This window comes from Tenrec ecaudatus, chromosome 12 (assembly GCF_050624435.1).
Source record: "Tenrec ecaudatus isolate mTenEca1 chromosome 12, mTenEca1.hap1, whole genome shotgun sequence".
NCBI classification, from domain to species: Eukaryota; Metazoa; Chordata; class Mammalia; order Afrosoricida; family Tenrecidae; genus Tenrec; species Tenrec ecaudatus.
The window spans coordinates 56,009,101-56,029,120 of record NC_134541.1 but is presented as its reverse complement, the minus strand read 5'-3'; the positions used below and the strand labels follow the sequence as shown (position 1 = coordinate 56,029,120).

At 50.5% G+C, this 20,020-nt stretch overlaps 1 protein-coding gene across 1 annotated transcript; it reads right to left on the bottom strand.

Annotated features, from left to right (window-relative positions):
* Nucleotides 1-1,203: 1,203 nt before the first annotated feature.
* Nucleotides 1,204-14,060, bottom strand: B3GAT1 (beta-1,3-glucuronyltransferase 1). The gene is made up of 4 exons (XM_075527873.1): nt 13,949-14,060; nt 6,739-7,244; nt 5,836-6,132; nt 1,204-1,290 (listed from the first exon to the last, which is right to left on the bottom strand). Exons 1-4 carry the CDS (start codon nt 14,058-14,060, stop codon nt 1,204-1,206), a joined length of 1,002 nt encoding a protein of 333 aa, XP_075383988.1.
* Between the last annotated feature and the right edge of the window lie 5,960 nt (nt 14,061-20,020).

Sequence of the window (20,020 nt, the reverse complement as noted above, 5' to 3'; positions counted from 1 at the left end):
GGGCCCGTGGTCATGTCGGATGGAAGAGAACAACAGGTTTGGGGTTCTGTGCTTGAATTTTGTCTGTCCTGCATCCTGGCTTTAGGCTGGGCTCTCTCGGAAGCCCTCAACTTAGCAAGGAAGGGGAGGGCGATTCCTTAAGAGGTAGCCTTGGTTAGCCCATCAGCCAGGAGAGGGTGGCCGGCCAAGGCTGGGCTCTGAGAAGGAGGCTCCTGTGGGGTGAGAAGAGGAGTGGTGAGACACGAGGCTCAGAGGTCACCAGACACATGACAGAGCTACCCTGAGGGCCTGCTGTTGCACTTCACTGAGGGTGCCTGAGACGGGCTTGCCCAGGGCACCCAGGGAAGGTGGGAAGCAGTGCGCATGCATTCTAAACAGAACTGGCAACAGAGAGTTCTAAGTTCAGGGGACAACATTGAGTGACAGCTTGTGGGTCCTTGAGGGCAGGACAAATGGAAATGTCATACAGAAGCTCCAGGCCCAGAGAGGCCCTGTGTGAGCTCTCACTCTGGTCTGGCATAATCTAGGCAAGCAAGCCAGAAGGAGGGGCTCGTCTGAAGAAGCCCACAGGGGAACCCTGGCTCTGCAAATCATTCCTTGTGTGGTCTTAGACACGTCACCTGACACCTCGGAATATCACTTACCAATGCAGACAGAGCCTCTGAACTGCCACCAGGGAAAATGACAGTATCCACAGGACTTGTGTACCAGAGCCTGTCTTGGGTCCCCACAACCCATCCCCGAGGAGTTAAGTAAAATCAAGCAAGTTAAATGGAGTGAAAGAGTTCAAAATGGCAGGGCTGGCATCAGTGGTAACAGGTGAACATGCTGGAGAAGGTGACCAGCAGTGTGCAAACGGTGCTCGTTCCAGCATGAGGAGGCAGGCAGACATCCACAGACCTGGGAATAGGAGAGTCAAAGTCCAGCTTCTTTGGGACAGTGATCCTGCTAATTGCTCTAAGGAAGTGTTTGGAAGGTAATGCTATTCCAGGTGTCTTGGACAGATGCACCGGGCTGTGTAAGAGGCCTGGGACCTGCTGGTTTTCAGAGGTTTCATCAGGCGAGAGCCTGCTGCTGGCTCCGTTCTTCTGCCCTCGCACAGCGGGAGGATAGCTTGCGGGAGATTGAGGCTGAATTCTATGACAAACTGTGTCTGCCACGCTGGGGCCCCCTGCCTTTATCTCCTCATACCTGTCCCCGTGGTCAGATCTCCATGCTGGGGTCCGTGAAGCCTTTCTTCCCCTCGTTCACCAGCACTGGCTTCTCTGTTCGTGTGTGCCACACCAGGATCTGTGTCCAGAGACATAGCAGAGTGGGTGGTCCCTGGCCGTGACCTGCCCTTCACTCCTCCCACACCCCACAGCAATTCTAACCCCCCACCCACACCCCCATTCCCACCTGGCCCTTGTCCTGTCAAGCTTTCTTGACTGTTTCTTAGTTTTGCCCACCCCTTCACTCTGGACACAGGATGCATTCACGATCTATGCTGAAAACATGAGGGCTACAGGTAAGGCAAGCAGAACACAGGTCCTAAGGTGTCCTCCCCTCTGCTTCTTGATGGGTATCTCTACAGAGAGAGAGAGTCTGCAGGACCCTTCAATTCAGCCACGTAAGAGCCTGAGAAGTTTATAGTTGTGCGCGTGTGTGTGTGTGTGTGTGTGTGTGTCTTGGCAGAGAGGTTGTGGCGCACAACTCTTTTAAGGGAGGGGACAAGGTCCTTGTTTATGACTCCCTGGTGACTGCCCCCTCCTGGTTCCTTGCCTGCCTTTAGTTCGGCTGCCTTACAGGTGTGAGTGTTCTCGGAGAGGACGTTTTTGGGAGGAGCAGTGATGTGAACTTGCTGGGTTTGGCTCTTCTATCCATAGTCTCTGTAACTCCCACCAAATGACTATGTGGAAGTAAGCAAGTAAAGTCTAGGGGACTACCGTGAGGGGATGGTTAGTTTGTCATTCTGTTAAATAGAAAACGAGCCACCTCGGAAGCAGGAGCAGAGGGAATCCCATCACCGTCAAGAAAAAGGAGGGACGAGGAGGGCACATCCAAGATCCCTGTGTGAAGGAGTGGCGGCGGCAGCACAGCCCCATCCTGGCCCACGGGATGAGGAAAGCTGAGTGCCTCTGGTCAGGAGACCAGTTTGCGGAGTGGGGTGCCCTTTGGCCATTATCAGTGCTAAAGGAATTTTGTAACATTGCCGAAGCAAGGCAGAGGCCTAGGGGCTGCGTGACTGAGGGGCTGCGGGCCGGAGAGAGACATGCCTGCGTGCATGGCTGAGAAGAGGTGCCACAGGCAAAATAACAATAACTGTATCCTTCAGATTTCTGGTCCTGATGTTCAACCGGTTAGCTTCCCTAATACACACTATAATCAGGAGTACGGTCTGTGAGTTCTATGTGGCCATTTCAACAGATTTTTGATTCTAGAAGAGAAGTAGGGGACTGCTGGTGTCAGATTAGAATAGCAAAGGTTGTCGGTGAGAGGCATGTCTGATCTCGGCTTCATAGGAATCCTCCATGGGCAGCTGTCCACTTGGATTCGTCTTTTCTCTAGTGAAGCCAGAAAAGATTAGATGTGGTTCCACGCTGTCACTATCGTGATGGAATATCTAGGCTGATGTCATGGGTTAAAATGTGTTCCTCCAAAGATATGTGCCTACTTGGCTTGGCCGGCATGCTCAGTGATTGACAGTTATGTACTGATGTAATCATCCTCCATGAAGTGATCTGATATTGTCAGCCAGTCAGTTGTAATAGGAGTAGGGTGGGATCCAACACCTGGACAAGCCCTGGACTCATAGAAGGGGCTTTTTCCTGGGATGTGGCCTGCATTGATTTTTATTTTATAAGCAATAAAAGGAGAGAGAAGGAAGCAGAGAAGGAAGGGCCTCGGTACCACCAAGGAAGAACTGGAAGCAGAGCACTTCTTTTGGATCTAGGGTTCTTGTGATGAGAATCTCCTATCTCGGGGAGAGACTGATATGAAGACAAGTGAAGATTTCAAAGGGACACTGGGCCCAAAGATCTTAAGAGGAGGTAAGGACCTTTCCCCTAGAGCTGACCCAGAGAGAAAGCTTTCCCTTTGAGCTAGCACTTTGAATTAAACTCCTACCTTCTTGAACTGTGAGAGAATATACTCCTGTTATTGAAGCCGTGTGTGTGGCATTTCTGTTCTAGTGACCCTAGATAATTACGGCAAAACCTGGTCTCAGATTGGGGTGCTACTTTAACAATTACCCAAAATGTGTAACTGGCTTAAGAACTGGGATTTCAGCAGAGGCTGGAAGCATTTTAAAGTGCCTAATAGTAAAACCCCATATTTGCTTGAACAGACTGTGGGTAGAATTTTGGATATCAATTCTCGTGAGGGCTCAGGAGGAAGTGAGGAGATCTGTCACACTGAAGATGGCAGACACAGCAGGAAGCAGCAGCCGCAATGGAGAAATTGTGGCAGCAGAACCAGGAGGCTAAGGTGAGTCCTTGGAGTGAGAGAGCTGAGCACTTTGGGTCAGGGCTTACCGGCGGCGGAGTGCGGTGCCTCTGGGCACTTGTCAATACAGCCACGGAGTTCTGTAACATTTGCCAACGTGAGGAAGTCTGGGCTGGCTCAAGAAGCCCCAGGGGCCAGGGACTGAGAGGCCCAAGGACCAGAAAGCAGAATGTGAAGATACAAGAAGCTGCCTTGATCTCAAAAGATAAGACCTTGAACGCCTAGCTTTCAAAGAGATAACTTTACCAACGAGATTCCAGATTGTGGGGGTCCTGGACACAGCATCTAGGAGAAGAGGTTGGATTCTTTGCCCTTTCACAAACACCAGGGGAATGGGGCCAGATCGAAAGCAGAATGGGTGGGGCTGCCATGCCCAACGGGCAGAGGAATAGGGCCTGGTGGTGTTCAGGGGGCAGGGTCTAGCACCCTGTTGGTGGAGGAAAATGGGGCTTCCCCGAACCAAGAAGGCAGAGTTACTATCCCAGTGGGTCTGGAAGGTTGAGCTTGAGTCCAGGTCTAAGGAGCTTCATCCCAAATGCAGAGAGCCTGGCTGATGCCCAGAGCATGGCAGCCACAGCCTTCGACTAGATGGCCTCAGACAACAGAGGGCTCTTTGCAAGCCTTAAAAGCTAATAATGTCAATGGGTCTTTAAAAAAAAAAAAACTTGCTTAGTGCCCTTCTTTCTCCCCAACTTCTCCTTTTTTCATAATGGATATATATATATATATATATATAACCTGTTCGACTATTGTACATCAGAAGCAGCTCACTTGTAGTATAGCTTTCACAAGTTTACAGATGAAAAGAAATCTTGTCCTAGGATAGAATTTGAACTTGGAGTTCATTTAAGCCTTTTGGATGATATGATGCGAAAAGGTGTTTTGTATGTGGCGAGGACATGACTTTTGGGGTGTCTGAGTTAGTTCCCATCAATGCTCATGGAAGTAGTGTAAAGAAATCAAATGACGTCTTGCACTGGGTACAGCTGCTGTCCAAGACCACTTTAAAGTACTAAAGCTAAGGATATCTCCGAGACTTGGGAACAAGGTGCACCTGATCCAACCCCTGGTATTTTCAATCATCTTGGGTCTGCAAGAAAGCTGGACAATACACACAGAAGAATGGAGAAACCTTGATGCATTTGAATCATGGTGTTGGCGAGGAATATTGAAAGTACCATGGACTGGCAGGAGAACAAATAAATCTGTCTTGGAGAAAGTGCAGCCAGAATGCTCCTTAGAATAAAAAATGGTGAAGCTTCATTCCATATACTTTGACATGTTATCAGGGGCACCTGGAAAAAGGACATCATCCTTGATGAAGTAAAGGGTCACCAGGAAAGCAAAAGCTTTCCTGATGGATTGATCAAGTGGCTCAAATTTAGCACCTGTGAGAATGGCCCTGGACTGACCCATGGTTCATTCTGCTGTACACAGGTTGCCGTGAGTTGAAACTGACTTGATGGCAATGAACAGCAGCAACGGCAAGGGGAGGGGGGGGTTGATATGGATCAAACTGTATCCATAAAAATTCATGTCAACTTGACTGGGCCAGGATTCCTAGGGGTGTGGCAATTCTGTAATGCCAGAATGTGGCCATTATGGTACGATGCGATCATGCCCTATGAAATGTGGTGTAATCTGATTTGCTCAGCCAAGGAATGGAAGCGGGGCAGGGTGGAGTACAGCACTCTTACTCAGATCTGGGCATGGGAAGTTTCCTTGGGGCGCAGACTGCATCACTTTTTATCTTACAAAGGATAATAAGAGAGAGGAGGGAGCAAAGGAAGAGGGGGCTCAGGACTACCAAGAGACGAGCTCCAGGAAGAACACGTCCTTTGGACCTGGCTGGGGCCCTTGGCTGAGAACCTCATATCTCAGAGTAAGACTGGTGTCAAGACTCAAGGAACTGCCCTAGGACTGCCCGGCCCACAGATGTTTAATGAATGCAAGGACCTTCCCTCTCTGAGCTGACACACAGAGAGTCTTCCTATAGCCCTGGCATCCTGAATTGGACATCTAGCCTCCTAAATTGTAAGAGAATAACTTTCTGGGGTTTTTTTTTCCCCAACCATCTACTCGTGGCATTTCTGTTTTAGTAGCACTGGGTACCTCAGACAGCTGGCTCTTATTTGCAAAGGCATTTTGAGACCTTCGTTTCTTTCTCCTTTATCTGTCAGGCTAGAGGAGGCTGTCTGTCCCCGTGAAGATCAGCAGTCTTAGAAAGCCTGTACAGGTTTGCTATGTGTCCGAATCGGCCCGATGGCCATGGCTTGGTTCTTCCCATCCATCAGAAGTGTTAGGATGGGTGTGGACATGATTGTCTTAGGGTGGCCACCTCTGCGAACCTACCTTGGTGCAGTTGGCCGCCTTGGGCTCCAAGTCACTGAGGGTGACAAGTTCTCGAAGGAGGCTGCTTTCCTGGTAGCCTCCCTTGACACCACGCAGTTTGAAGTAGGCCTGGCTTCGCTGCAGAATTAGCCGCAGGTTGACAGCAAACCCAGCCATGTCTATGGCAAACGGTCGGTGAGGGTCGAACACCGTCTTCCAGCCAACCACCTTCCCGGCTGCGTTCACCCGTGGGGCCTCATACCGCAGGCCACCCACAAAGGCAACTGGCCACACAGACACCCTCCGGGTGCTTCGCATCTACAAATCAAAGCGCCTGTGGGTCAGGGTGAGCCTCCCCCTCCCCCATGTGTAGTAAAATGTGTCCATTCCAATACAGAGGGACACCTGGCCCTGCCTCTGCATTTGGTGGCGTCTGCAAAGGACCTGCCCTCAGACCAGCCAGTCTCCCCTTCTCCACGTGGCTCTCCTGCCCAATCCTCTGACTTTACCATTCAGAGCTTCACCTGCATGCCACTGACTACCAAGCCCATAAACCATTAGAAAGCCCAAGCTGGGGTTCCAACCACGGCTGCACACAGAATGACCCCGCCCAAAGCCCTCATGCAGCCAAGACCTCTCGCATCCCAAGATGAGGACCTTCAGTGACCAACGCTCTTCTAAGGGTGGCGGGGGGCTGTTTACACTGCAGTGAGATCTCCCCTTCATTTTCTTCTCTCCCATCAGCATCGAGCCCCAGCATGACCCCCCTTTTCCTGGGTTCCCTGTGGACTCAGACCATAGCACCCGCGCCTGGGCTAGGGCACCTTCCTACTGCTGGGGCCGCATCCTCACATCTGATGGCTTGCCCTCCTTACCCACTCTGGTCCTGCGAGCCCCCCGTGCTGCCCTGAGCCCCTGCCCCACCTCCTCGAAGAGCTCCAGGCTGTAGGTGTTGTCGTCATCCGCAAAATAGACGACGCCCGGCTGGCTGCAGTTGCGCGGGAAGGTCTCGCGTAACCAGCGCAGGGCCAGGTTGCGCTGCATGGTGCCGCGTGGGATGCGGGGGTCGCGGGCGTCGCCGCGCAGCTTGTAGTTGCGGGGGGTCTCCACGTGCAGATGCGTGTAGTTGAGGCCCGTGTCCCGCAGCAGGCGGGCCGTCAGCGGTGTGCGCCGGGGCGCGTCCTCCACCACCAGCCAGTGCAGGTTGGGCACGTGCAGCAGCGTGTTGGCCATGCGCGTCAGCTCCGCCTTCTGCACGGGGCGGCTGTAGGTGGGCGTGACCACGTGGATGGTGGGCAGCGTGTCCGACCAGGGCGGGGGCCGTGTGTACACGTACTCAGTTCGGACCACTTCCACGATGTCGCGGTCGGACATGCAGTACTCTCTGGGGTCCGTGCCCGGGCTGTTGCGCTTGGGGTCACTGCCGTCATCTGTGGGAACAAGGTGCAGCATGGGGTGAGGAAGGCAATGCTGGGCCTGGGTTCAGACTCTGCCGGGATATCCCTTCCCTGCCCGCTTTCCGCCACCTTCGCCACGCCCCACACCACCCCATTCCTGCGCACCCACCACCAGGCCCTGTTTCCCAGTGTCAGTGTTTAGAGATGCTTCAGTTCAGATCGAGGCCTTTGGCCCTGCCTGTCTGGGATTTTCCAAGTTCTGACACTGGAAAGCATGACACAGAAACGGCCCCTTCCCGCTCCTCAGAGTGGTTAGCTCTGTAGCTGTGGAACCCCGCTCCTCAGAGTGGTTAGCACTGTAGCCCTGGAACGCAGCTGTACAGACTCCACGGTTGCGTCCCTGGTTTTTATGTGCCTGGGGCTCTCATCGGTCATAGTCCAGACCGGCCACCGTCTGTAATGGCCTCGAGCCCATGTGCCTATCTGTACAATTGGTTCCAGGACAGAGCAATGGGATCACCCCCCTTGGGTGGCTGAGAAGCTGTCAGGCCCATCGTGTGAGGCTGGGCTTAGGTAGCTGCAGACCAATGCTGACTTCTAAGAGGCTTGCAGGCAGCATTCCATATTGCTTCAGGAGCCCTCTAGCTAAGCGGGGCATTCTCATCTGGCCTTAGGCTATTGAGACTTTGAATCTTGGTGCAGATTTTAATATTGATAAGTACTGCATAAGTGAGGTTAAAATTTAGCGCCCTATCCACCGATCTCCTCTATGAGCCATTTAAATTTGTTCTAGTTTTTAAAATATTTTCTGCTTTCTTTTCAAGTGAGGTTTTATCTGTTTTACTGTTACTATTATTAGTCTTTAAAAAATGTTTTCCTGTGTACGAAATCCAGGATAGGTAGATCTATAGAGATAAGTAACTGGATTAATGGTTCCTTGAGGGTATGGGAGGAGGAAAGTTTGGGGGTGGGGTGGAGATGGGAGCTGATTATGGTGTGTACAAGGATGAAGAAAATGTTCTGAAACTGATTGTGGTGATGATTGTACAACTCTTCTTGATAAGATTGAACTACTGAATTTTATGATATGTTGATTACATTCCAATGAAACTAAAAAAAAAAAACCACCTACCAAACGACTGCATCTATCCAAGTGTATTTTCCCTATTGTATTCAGGGTAATATTGAATTTTGAACCTTTAGTTCCTGATTTTAATTATTCTTGCATTTTAGTAAAAAACAAAAGGACAGGGTGGACATGTGTGAGCTCTTCTGGGGGTTTCACGTCACTCTCCGAATCTGCACCTACAGTTCTCCCTCTGGGAGCCCACGTGCACTACCTGCACCTGAGTGTCCCAGGATCCAGCTCATTTTCATCCTCCTCCCCATAGAATGGACGACCCTGTCTTGTAGATGCCCAGCCTCTGGGGAGAGGAGGTTTGGGCCACATCGCTTCCTGAAGGCAGCCTGCTCCCACGGGGCAGCTCCAACTGCTGCAATGTTTATCTCTGTATCCTTGACATTTTCCTCTTTGGCCAACCTAGCCATTCTGGCAGGAAGAGAAATCAATGCCACCAGTATTCTTGATTTTAATGTACCCCTGGATGCAAGTGACCTTCTTCTGTTTGAAGGAGGCAGGCACTAACCTACTACTTGACTGTCCTATTCTCACATTATCTCAGCTGGAGCTTCTCAGGCTCCAGAATCAAAACATTCAGGCTCTGGCCCTGGATTTACTACTCACTTTATGACCCACTTAACTTCTGGTACCTCAATCTTGGCAGCTGTAAAATGGAGCTAATAATAGTATCTCATTTATAGAGTTATGTGAAGGAATGGACTCACAATAAATACTGCCTGACCAGTAACTATAACTTCTACATGTAGAGAATGAGGACAGGAGCCAATCCTACTTCCTAGTGACTTCAGGAGACTCTGGGGAGGATCCCGTGAGCTGTGTGCTCACAACACATTGTAGACAGTTCACAACTGGCAGGACTCTGAAGCAACCAGTCGATCACCTTCTCTGCAGGCCATCGCTCTCCTCGGTCGTGTGTGGGTGTGCTGGGTGCCTTGTGAAACCAGGGGCTGGACTCTTGGAGGAGATGTGGGTGACGGAGAAGAGGCACTGCCTCTGCTCTCAGGATGCAGATGCACGTGCCCTCACTGAGAGCTCATTACCAGGCCACAGATCTGCGCTGGCTGATGTACAGCTGAAGGTCTAGGGGAGGGAGACAGAGTCGCATAGATATCGTTTCTCAAAGGTCATTCTTGGAGACTTTTTGGATCGAACTGTGAAAGATCAAAGTTGAGGGTGGAGGAAAAACACTGCAGGAGGGCTGATAAGGCTGTAAGGTAACATTTACCTTGCAGTCAGGAACGTTTGGGAAACCGAGGCTTGAGAATAAGACTGAGAGCCATTCTACCTAGCTGTCCACTATGTGGGCCATAACAAACTATGGGTAGCCATAAGCAGAATGGGAATTCCAATATCACTCATATCATATGCAAGTTAAATTTTGGTGAAGATCATCCAACAGCGATTGTAGTGTATATTGACAGGGATCTGTGAGATTCAGAAGAGGACGTTGAACGAGGGACATCATTGCTGATGTCAGATGGCTCTTGGCTGAAAGCAGAGAATTCCAGAAAGATGGTTACTTACTACTTACTGACTCTTCAAAGGTGTGAGACGGTGTGGACCATAACTAAGTATGGATGGCCTTGAGAACAACAGGAATTCCAGATCACTTAATGGTGCTAATGGAGAACCTGCATCTGGATCAGGAGGCAGTTATGCAAACAGAACAAGGCAATCCTACATGGGTTAAAGTTAATAAAAGTATGCATCAGGGTGGTGTCTTCCAATTATACTTATTCAAACTGTGTGCTGAGTATAATCAAAGAAGCTGGATTATGTGAAGAAGAATGGGGCATCAGGATTGGACAGAGGCTTGCTTAATAACCTGGTACGTGCAGGTGACACTATTGAAGGAAAAGGACTTCAAGCACTTGCTGATGAGAATCAAGGATGGCAGTCTCTGTATGGATTACCACTCCATGGAAAGAAGACCCAAAGCCTCACAACTGGATCAGTAAGTAACATCGTGATAAGTAGGGGAAAAGTTGGAGTTGTCAAGGCTTTCATCTTGCTTGGCTTCACAATCAATGTCAAGGAAGCAGTAGTCAAGAGACCAAAAAATGCATTGCATTGGGTAAATCTGCTACAGATGCCTTCTTTGAAGGGAAGAAAAGCTGGGATTTGACTTTGAGGACTAGGGTTACCCTGCCCCAAGCCATGGTATTTTCAATTGCCTCCTATGCATGTGATCGTTGGACACTGAAGAAGGGGGTCAAGGAACAATCAAGGCATTTGAATGTTGGCGCTGGTGAAGGATATGGAAAGAATCAGGCACCGCTGAAGCACAAACAAATCTGTTTTGGAAGAAGTGCAGTCAGAGTGCTCCTTAGAAGCAGTGATGGTGAGACTATGTCTCAAGGACTTTGGACAGGACAGCAGGAGAGACAAGTTCCTGGAAGAGGACATCACATTTGTTAAAGTACAAGAAGACCACAGCCATGGATTCATATTTAAAACAATTGTAGCTGCCGCAGGACGTGGCGGTGTTTCACTCTGTGTACATAGGGTCACCATGAGGTGGCACCCAACAACAACAACATCTAGCCTTCTGCTTCCTTCCGAAGAATCATCCCGGCAGGTGGCCCTGTTGCTCCTTATGGAAGTGCCTGTGGATCAGGACTCTCCCACAGCTCACTGCTCTAGGATCTGTTCCTCGGGGCACTGCAAGCGAGGAGTCATGAAGTCAGTAGAGTTTTCCTAATTCACAAAGCTTCACCTTCCATTCACTTCCATTGGTCTACCTGCAGGGACACCAAGAAAGCCAAGGCCCCGGCCCTGGGCAGTGCCACCAGGGCCTAGCAGTGCAGCCCGACTGCAGGGTGCTGTCAGAGTAAGCAATGGGATGGTACACCGGTGTGGAAGTGGGCAGTTCTACCTTCTATGGAATAATGTATTTACGTGGTGATGAGAAGAGCCCAGCTGGGGCTGGATGAGGCTGGGGAGGTGCTGCCAGTCAGAGGATCTAGCAGCCCGGAAGTGGGGTAGGGTCTTAGTTGCTTAGCTGGACCTTGCCTTGCTGTGACTTGAGCCACCCTGGGGGTGAGCACACTGTGACACTTGCCTATGGTACGAGCATAGTAAACGTGGTGCCTCTTGGACACCCGGTGACATCGGCATCAGATGGGATGGCAGGTGAACTGCAGACACCTAGGCCCTTCCCCAGGCCTAGGTGTCTCATTCTGGGAGAGGCTCCCATTTCTGTATTCAATCCAGTATCCCGGTAAAAGGATGGACATGTCTATGCAAGAAGGGTTATGCTAAGAACTGAGCATGGGATTCACAGGATAAAGCAGAAAGTAAGAGGCTGCTACAAAATCATAGTAACATATATTAAACAAACCAAGGAATATCAAGATGTGACATATCCCCCCATCCAGCTCTAACAATTCTTCAAATAAAAGTGTAATTTGTGTGAAAGTTTGCAGAGCCAATTGGTTTTTCTTTTGACATCTTATTATTAATCCTATTATTATTATTATTTGCAAATTGGTTTTTCATTACACAGTTCTGCACCCATTTTGCTTTGCGACACGAATCGGTGTCCCCGCAACGTGATTGCACTCTTCCCACTTCCTCCTTATGCTCCCCATTTCCCTTTCTCTTTTTCCCTATCCCTTCCAGCCAATGGAGCTTTATCCCTGGGCAAATACTGCCCTTTTAATGTTACATCATTGGTTCTTCTGGGAAGCGTGCATTTCTCTGCATACGGAATGTTGTTCATCCTACAGGCAGGTAAATCATTTGGCTGTAGGTTAAGACATGGGGGTCAATTCAGTTCCAGGCCTGAATCAGAGAACAGTCTAAGAGCCATCAAGGGTGCCCCCAGTCTCTGTCCACCTGGCAATCCGGGCTTCTTGATGGTTGTGAGCGTTGCTCCACATTTCTCTCCCACTCTATCCAGTACCTCCTCTTGGGGTCCTTTAGGAGATACCAGGAATAGTCACCAGAAACCAGCTAGTTCTTCTAGTCTCAAGGGCATAGACACTGGCATTTACATGTCCATTTGTTTTTTTTCTTGACTAATTGTTTCTATGCCTCTTGGATTGTCTTCACTCTTCTTTGCTCCCGACGGGGATAGACCAATACGCTGCACTTTAAATGGCCGCTCAAAAGCGATTGAGTCTCCAGTTGCTACTCATCAACGGAAGACGTGGACCCTCTCCTTGTAGACTGCGCGAGGCTTACCACAGGCCCACGCTCTTCTGAAGGACGTGCGTGCTTTTATGTAGCCCTTCCTTGAAGAAGTCTGTACTCGTCCATTTAGACGAAGCCAAAATATCCGTTGTGGTTTCTTTGAGGGACTCAAACAACGTTCCTTTGAAATGTTCTTTGAGTTTGGGAAGCAAAAAACCTGAAGGAGCAAGCTAAGGGCCAGGTCCTCCAACCAAATTCACAGAACACAGCCTCCGCCCGTTATCGCAAAGAACGAGCAGGCACATTCTTGTGATGGAAAAAGACATTTCTCGGTGCAACTTTCCTGGCTTTTTGTCACCAGTGCTGTTTTCAATTCTCTTAAAGCTTAGTTTATAGTAAGAAGTTCTTCAAATCATTCTTGATGATCATCTTGGGTCCTTCAAGAAGATCTATTGATGGTACACCTAGCAGATTCCCTCCACACAGTAACTACAACCGCTCGGCCGTGAACTTCACTGGTTCAGCAGATCTTTGGCAAGTGTCTGTTTGGATTGGAGAGTCGTTTAAAGACACCTTCACCAGACTAAGACAAGTGTATCCTGGAGAGAACCTGTCTGCAACCCTCCCCCGATCACAGACACATATTGAAACACATTTTGTTGGGAACACACCCGCGCACGTCTCAATTGGAGCCCTAGGGCAAAGCCTTCTGGCTTTCCTCGGGATGTGGAGCGAGCAGAGGAGGGGGTGGTCTCTAGACCGAGGAAGCAGGAAGCAGGTTGGTGAGGGACTGAGGGTCGAGGGTGGGCTCCAGGAGCCGGAGTGTGCAGAGGGGGAGGCAACCTGGTGCGCTCAGGGCCGGGAAGAGGCTCCGCTTCTCTACTTGGTGCTTGTAGACTCCGTGGAGCTTTCCCTTCTTCAGACTTGTGTCCCCCAGCTAGCACTGAACCAGGTGTTCCACACACGGAAAGAGGAGAAAACAATAGACCGTCCTTGAAAGTTGTAAAGACACAGCACAGACCAAAACTCTCTCCCACATACCAACTGCGGAAAGCCCCAATGCATACTGACTGAAAATCAGACGCAAAGGGGAACGAAGAGCCTGGAGGAGGGTGTGTGTCTATGTGCGTGGGAGTGTGCATTTCTCTGTGCATGTCTGCGTTGAGCATGCATGCCTTTGGGTGTGGTGTCTCTGTGTGTCAGTGTCGCGTGAGCACGTGTCTCTGTATGTATCATGCATCTCTGTATGGGTGTGTCTCTGTCTGTGAAGCCACGCTGTGTCGGTGTGTCTGCCTTAGTTCATATGCTCGTCTCTAGGTCTATGTGTGCAACCTTTCCGCAGAATCTCAAAGAGCTCAAGAGCATTGGTAGGACGAGTCTTGCACTTCTTCCCAACCCCTTGCTGTGATGCTGGCTGCCACGGCCTGCAGCACAGAAGCACCGAGGCCGGGGCAGGGCTCACCCTTGTGCACAGTGAGGAGGGGTGCAATGGTGCTCTGGTGCCACACGGTGATGAGCAGCGTCCAGGGCAGCACGATGAGGATGATCGCCAGGATGTCCCGTCTCTTCGGCATCTCCAAGGCTGGCTGGGCCCACAGCTCCTCATTACCTGAGTGGCAGCAAGGTCAGGAGAGGGGTGGCAGCGGGGTGGCGGCAGCACAAGGGAGAAAAGAGAAGGAATGGGCCAGGCCGCCCAGACAAAGAGAGGGCAGAGAAGCCGCAACGTTGGCTAGCAGATCTTACCCGCGCTCACAACCCACCCATTGCGGAAGCAGGTTCGGAGAGGCCGGCCTTGTTGAAGTCTGGGCAAAGGTGGCTGTCAGGGGCGAGGTGAGGAACCCTGGGAGGCAGATACCTACAAGAGAGAGCAGAAAAGCATAGCCAGGGACCTGGGCATGAGCTAGGGATGCCGGGCAGGGCAAGTTGACCGTGGGGCATGCTGGAGCAGGCGGTCTCTGGGAGTCGGATGGTTCCTTTCAAGGACCCCCTCCGTCTGGCTGCTGGCTGGCCAGACTGGCACACCTTGGGCATGTCATAGGTACATTTAATGAGAGTCAGTGAATGATGAAGGGGCAAAGGACCCAGCTCTTGGAGACACACAGCCCTGGCAAATGTCACCATTCTGCCACCAACAAGCTATGTGGTCTTGGACAAGTTATGCCACTTCTCTGTGCCACAATGTCCTCATCCATACAGCGAAGTGGCATCCGCACCTACTTCACAAAGCAGTTCTCGGGAATACATTGGGTCATGATAGGTTTTTCCAGATCGGAATGAAGGATCAGAGCTATGGCAAGCCCTTTGAGGAAGAACAAGAGGTGCTTTAGAGTAGGGTGCTGGGAGGAAACTCCATGAGTTTCATGATGAACCCAAACTCAGGTGGGATATCACTCAGGGGAGGACTGCATGCCAGATGCTGGAGTTGGGATCATCAGGGGGAGAGCTGGCCCTGGCCAGTGGCCACAAGGTGTACAAAGAGCATTGGTAGCAGGGTCCCTGGATTGGTACCTATATCCTGAGAAGCATAAGCTTGACTCAGATTTCCATTCATTTCTGCAGAGCATCTGCAGGGACATCTGCTGAGCTGTCTTCTCGTGTGATGAGGGTCCAGAGGGTAGACGGAGTACCCCCAAAGTGGGGCCCACCTCTCCCAACTACCATGGAGACTGACACATGATGCCCTTCCCCTCCTTTCCTCTACTTGGGTGCTGAACCTTGCATGGGAGGCAGATTGTGTGATTCTGAGCGCATGGTGGGGGCAGCAGGACGACCCCACCTGCTTTGAGGTGCCTGCACCCCTAGGACTCACCTGGCAGGTGACACCACAGTGTTTTAAAAGAGTGTACTTCCCTCTGGTTGTTTGGCTTTACCTCTATGCTGTTCTAAGGACTCGTGAAAGAGCTAGGTATTGTCTCCCTTGGAAAGAGCCTCATTTACCAGCAAAAGCCTCCTCTGCCTCCAGAGTGCTGTTGTCAGCAGACATGCGCAGCCCTGGCCAGCTCACTGGAATGGTCAAACCAACAGTGGGAGCACAGAGTGAATCAGCCATTCAGGGGGGTGTGCATGCGTGCGTCCATGTGCACATTCATGCATGCGTGTGTGCACATGCACGTGTTCAAGGACGTGGGCTTGTGTATGTGGGTGTGTCTGACTTGGGGATTTTGTGACAGTAGCACAACTGGGGATATTTCACATCCCCACGTTAGGTTAAGTTCTCTCTTCCTTTTTGCCACTTAGTTGTTAAGTAAGTAAGTTCTAAGGAAAGCCGCGAGGGCCTTAGCAATGACTCAGTAGGTTTCCGTGGGGCTAGGACACTCAGAAAAGCCCCAGTTTCTCGGGGTCAGATGGAGAAGGCAGGCACAGAGAACTGCAGGCAATACCGTGTGTTGCAAAGGAAAGAATGCCTGGAGATGACCATGGCTCTGAGTTTTCATGACCTAATTCTTTACAGGGCTAGAAGATGGAGTCTTTCTCCTGCAGCCCTGCAGGTGCTTTTAAACCATTGACCTTGCCGTTAGCATCCAAATACACAACAAGGAAGCCACTAAGTCTCAGCAGAGGGCCTGGAATAGAACCAAAGCATTGCCTTCTGAGGGGATTGAATGGGCTAGTTAAGTTCAAGGCATAGGGGTCAGTTCCGAAAGGGGCAGTTGTGATAAATTTTCTTGAAGGATACAGGATGGCACAGGGGTTTATTATAAAGAAGTTTTATGAAAACTAAAAACTGCATTGGTGTGTAAAAAGTTTGGGACAGTTGCACTGAGAACCCCCCCCCCCAATCACAACAATGCGCCCACTTATTTTTTGAGTGTAACAAGGATTTTCCTATGAGAATTTCATTGGCAAGCCTTACCCCATCCACCCTATAGCCCTGGTATTGCCACGTCAGCAATTTTTCATCCTCCAAACTCAAAGAACATCGAAAAGGAACATAACTGGGCCCACGAGGCCAGTCAAACTGTTACTGTGCTGAGGTATTGATAGGAGAGTGCAGACTTCTTCGAGGGAGAGTTACAGAGATGGAAATACCGCCATCAGAAAGAAGCTGCAGGCCTAGGTGGAGGATGGGTTGAGAAACAATAGCTTCACATTTGGATATTTTTACTTACTAAAGGTTTTGATGATTTTTTAAGCAACATTTAAAATATTTATCCGTGTATAACAGAGGTCTGGGCTTGATGACTTCCTAGTTTCCTTCCAGTTCTGAGTCAGTGTAAGATCCAGAGTGTGGAGCTAGAAGTCCCTCAGCCCTGGATCTGCAGCCGGCTTTGCTAGTGGGCACAGTAAGAGGAAGTTTCTTAGTCTCTCTGAGCTCCATGTCATCATCTACACAATGGGATAACAGTGCCGCCCCATCAGTGATGCTGTGAGGGGTGGGACACTGCACAAGTCAGTCAATCAATGACACTTGCAACTGGCATGATATCATCTAAAGCACGTGGGTCCACCCGAGCCCTCGGAGGGTGCTTCCAGGGCTCCTTCAGTTGGGGACAGAGAAACAAGTCACACAGCTAGGATATCCCCCTGACGGGAAGGGGCGGTGGGAGGAAGGATGCACACTCTGCAGGCTCCCCTCTTAAAACACCGAATACGGCTTGGTTTGCTGTCGTACCATTGTTGTGATGAGAACTGTTTAGCTTTCCTTTATTTGAGGACCCAGTATTTTGTTCTTATGCCCCACACAGCCAGATGACCCACAAAGCTCGTGTAGGGAGCACACCTACCCCTGCTGACAGGTGGGATGGCCGCCGCAGACCAGAAACCTGCACCTACAGAGAGGTGCAGAGGTGGGGACAGCGTGACCTTTTTTGATTTTGAGTCAGCATGAGGGTGTCTTTGGCCCAATTATCCTTGCTTTGTCTTGCAGAGATGGAGACATGTTATTTCCCACTGCTGCTCATTTAAGGTCCAGGACCATGGATGGGTGTGTGTGTGTGTGTGTGTGTGTGCATATATGTGCATGAGTGTGCAAACTCCTTCCAGTGGCCCTAGCAAGTGGCATAGCTTGGCTCAGCGGCCCACACTGGGTCTCATGTACTCTATGCTTACATGGAGTGCCCGCAGGCCAGCCCCTGCCTCCACCTCGCCCCCTGAACTAGCCCCATACCCAGTGCAGTACCTACTGCAGGGCTCCACAGGGCTCGGCGCTCCGCCATGTCTCAGCTGGGAGCTCTGAGGCGAGGCCTGACAAGAGACAGGAAGACCAGGACATCCCAGGGACTCCTGGGAGCGTTATCAATAGTCCTGAGTCTTCAAAGGTGCAGATTTCAGGGGGAAGACATCAAAGCAAAGAGAGGTGAGCATGAGTTCCATTCAATACTTGAAATTGAAGTTGGTTTAGTGGGTATTTCCTTGCTTTTACAGTTTTCTTTTTCTTCTTCTGAGCAGCCCTCTTGATCTCGAACCTGCAATCTATGTATCTGATCCTTCAATACTCGGAAGAGACCTGAGAAGTAGACCCTGTTGTTATCTCAATTTTCCAGCTGAATTATTTGAAACAAGAGAGGCTGGATGACTTGCTCAAGGTTAACAGCTAATAAGTGATGGGGCTGGAATCCAATACCCGATCCTTTGCTCTACACAATTCCCAAGAGCATGGTAGGAGACTCCAGCCCAGAGCCTCCAGGTCTGGGTGAGTGGCAGGTGGGCCCAGGAACACAGGGCTCTCATGTGGTGAGACTGATGAACTGGAGTGACCTCAAGCTGCCCTCCTGGGTGCCGGTGGCTTCCACTCTGGGGTCCCAGGGCTCCTTTGAGCCTGGAGCAGGAAGGGGAGGGGAATGAAGAAGGCAAATGTGCAGCGGGCAGTGGAGAGACCATTCTGATACCATGGAGTCTTTTTTAGTTAAAATGTGTGAAAGGAAAGGGAGGGGGAAGGAGAGGGGAAAGCTCTAAAAATAAACTTAGCAATAAACCCAGTTGTGCATTAATTACTCTGGAAGCCATTATAGCTTGAAAACCCCATAACTTTAATGGAAGCTATTATAAGCATAGTAGCAAAATTGTGAAGCTAATTACCAAGCGGTTATTAAGCAGAACAGAGCTCAGCCTTGAAGCCAGCTGGCCAGCAGGGGGCAGGTTCATAGGAACAGGGCCTGGTGGGGGAGAGAGGCCAGTACTATGCCTGCTTCAAATCTGAGGCCCTGCATGGACCTCTCTCCATAGCCTGCCACTGGCTGGCCAGGCCCAGAGAAGTGTTGCTTGCCTGTGGTGGCTTGCACATCTCTGCAGGCTCTACTTGTCCTGGCCTGCAATGGTTTCTGAGTTTTGCTTGTGATTTTGCAGGGGAGGATGGTGTGTTGGAGAAGAGTCAGGAGACCACAGCAGGGGTGGTTGAGGACCTGAATTTTACAGGTGTGGCAGGAGGCATGCGCTTTCAAAGGAAAACCAGGTGTGCCTACGTGAGACTGGTTCAGGTCTTCTGTGAGCAATACCCATCTTATGGACACTTGCGCCTGTGGTTGACCCCTCTGGCGCCATCCTTTCTCTCAGCAGTGCAAACACAGGGAGGCCTTCCCTGTTGTGCTCTCAGAGGGCCTTCTTCCATTGAGACAAAGGCTACACTGTGGATGGAATGGGTGAGGCTGGGGGGTGGGGGGGAGGCTGACCCACGACGAGAACACAGGAGGCAGGCCTCAGAAGGCAGCTGCCTGGAGAGTGGAGGAGGGCACCAGCCTGAAAGATGCCCAGGCCTAGCCATAGGCACATTCCTCCTTCCTCAGCTTTTATACAGAAAACCTGGAGCTGGGCTCTGAATGTCCACTACTGCCATATAAGAAACTGGAGTGTCAGGGCGTCAGGACTCCTTGAGGAAAAGGGAGTGTTTGGGCAGGGTTAGTTAAGGTCTGGAGGTCATACCCAGGCAGAGTCCGAGGCAGTGCCCAACAGAGCAGTTTCTCAGGAACTCAATCGTGGTTTTAGGACCACAGACGTTAGCCACAATGGGAGAGAACTATTTATAGCAATTTGACTATGAACTCTAGGATATTGCAGGCTGAAAATGGGAACTAGTGGTGACTGGACCCAGATAGGAAGGCTCTACTCTGTCAAAGGTTGGGGTTCAGTAGGCAAGATTGGGAAGGCAGAGCTGTGGACAAGATCGGTTTCCAGGCTAGCAGGTTTGAATGCAAGGAAAGGATTTCTCCTGTGCTGCATGCGTTCAAATGTAACCCAATCAATGCCCCATAGCCCTGTCCCTTGTCTCTGAAGAGGGGGCTTATTTAATTCCACTTGACAGCTGTTACTTGAGCAACTGTATTGAGCTTAGCAACTGTACTTAGCAAGCTGTTACTTGAGCAACTGTATTGTGCTAGCTCCTTCTGTGGATGGTGAGCAAGGTTCGTGTGTCGTGGGGCTGGTGTTGGTGGTGGGGAGCTGGCTTCCTTCTCTAGGAAAGAAATCAGATGGTTCAAAGACGGAGTCAAGGCGTGATAAGTATATGGTGTTTCAGTGTGTGTGCATGCATGAATGATAGAGTGAGGTTGCACACAAGCTCAGAGGTCATCCAACCACTTGACCTTGGAGGAAAACAGAA

Bases quoted from the DNA above. Each gene is read 5' to 3' on its own strand.
- B3GAT1 (XM_075527873.1), bottom strand. From the start codon at position 14,060: ATGCCGAAGAGACGGGACATCCTGGCGATCATCCTCATCGTGCTGCCC. The intron at 7,245-13,948 runs GTGAGCCCTGCC...TTGTTCCCACAG, and splicing joins CCTCCTCACTGTGCACAAGG to ATGACGGCAGTGACCCCAAG. The intron at 6,133-6,738 runs GTGGGGCAGGGG...TTTGATTTGTAG, and splicing joins GCCTGGAGCTCTTCGAGGAG to ATGCGAAGCACCCGGAGGGT.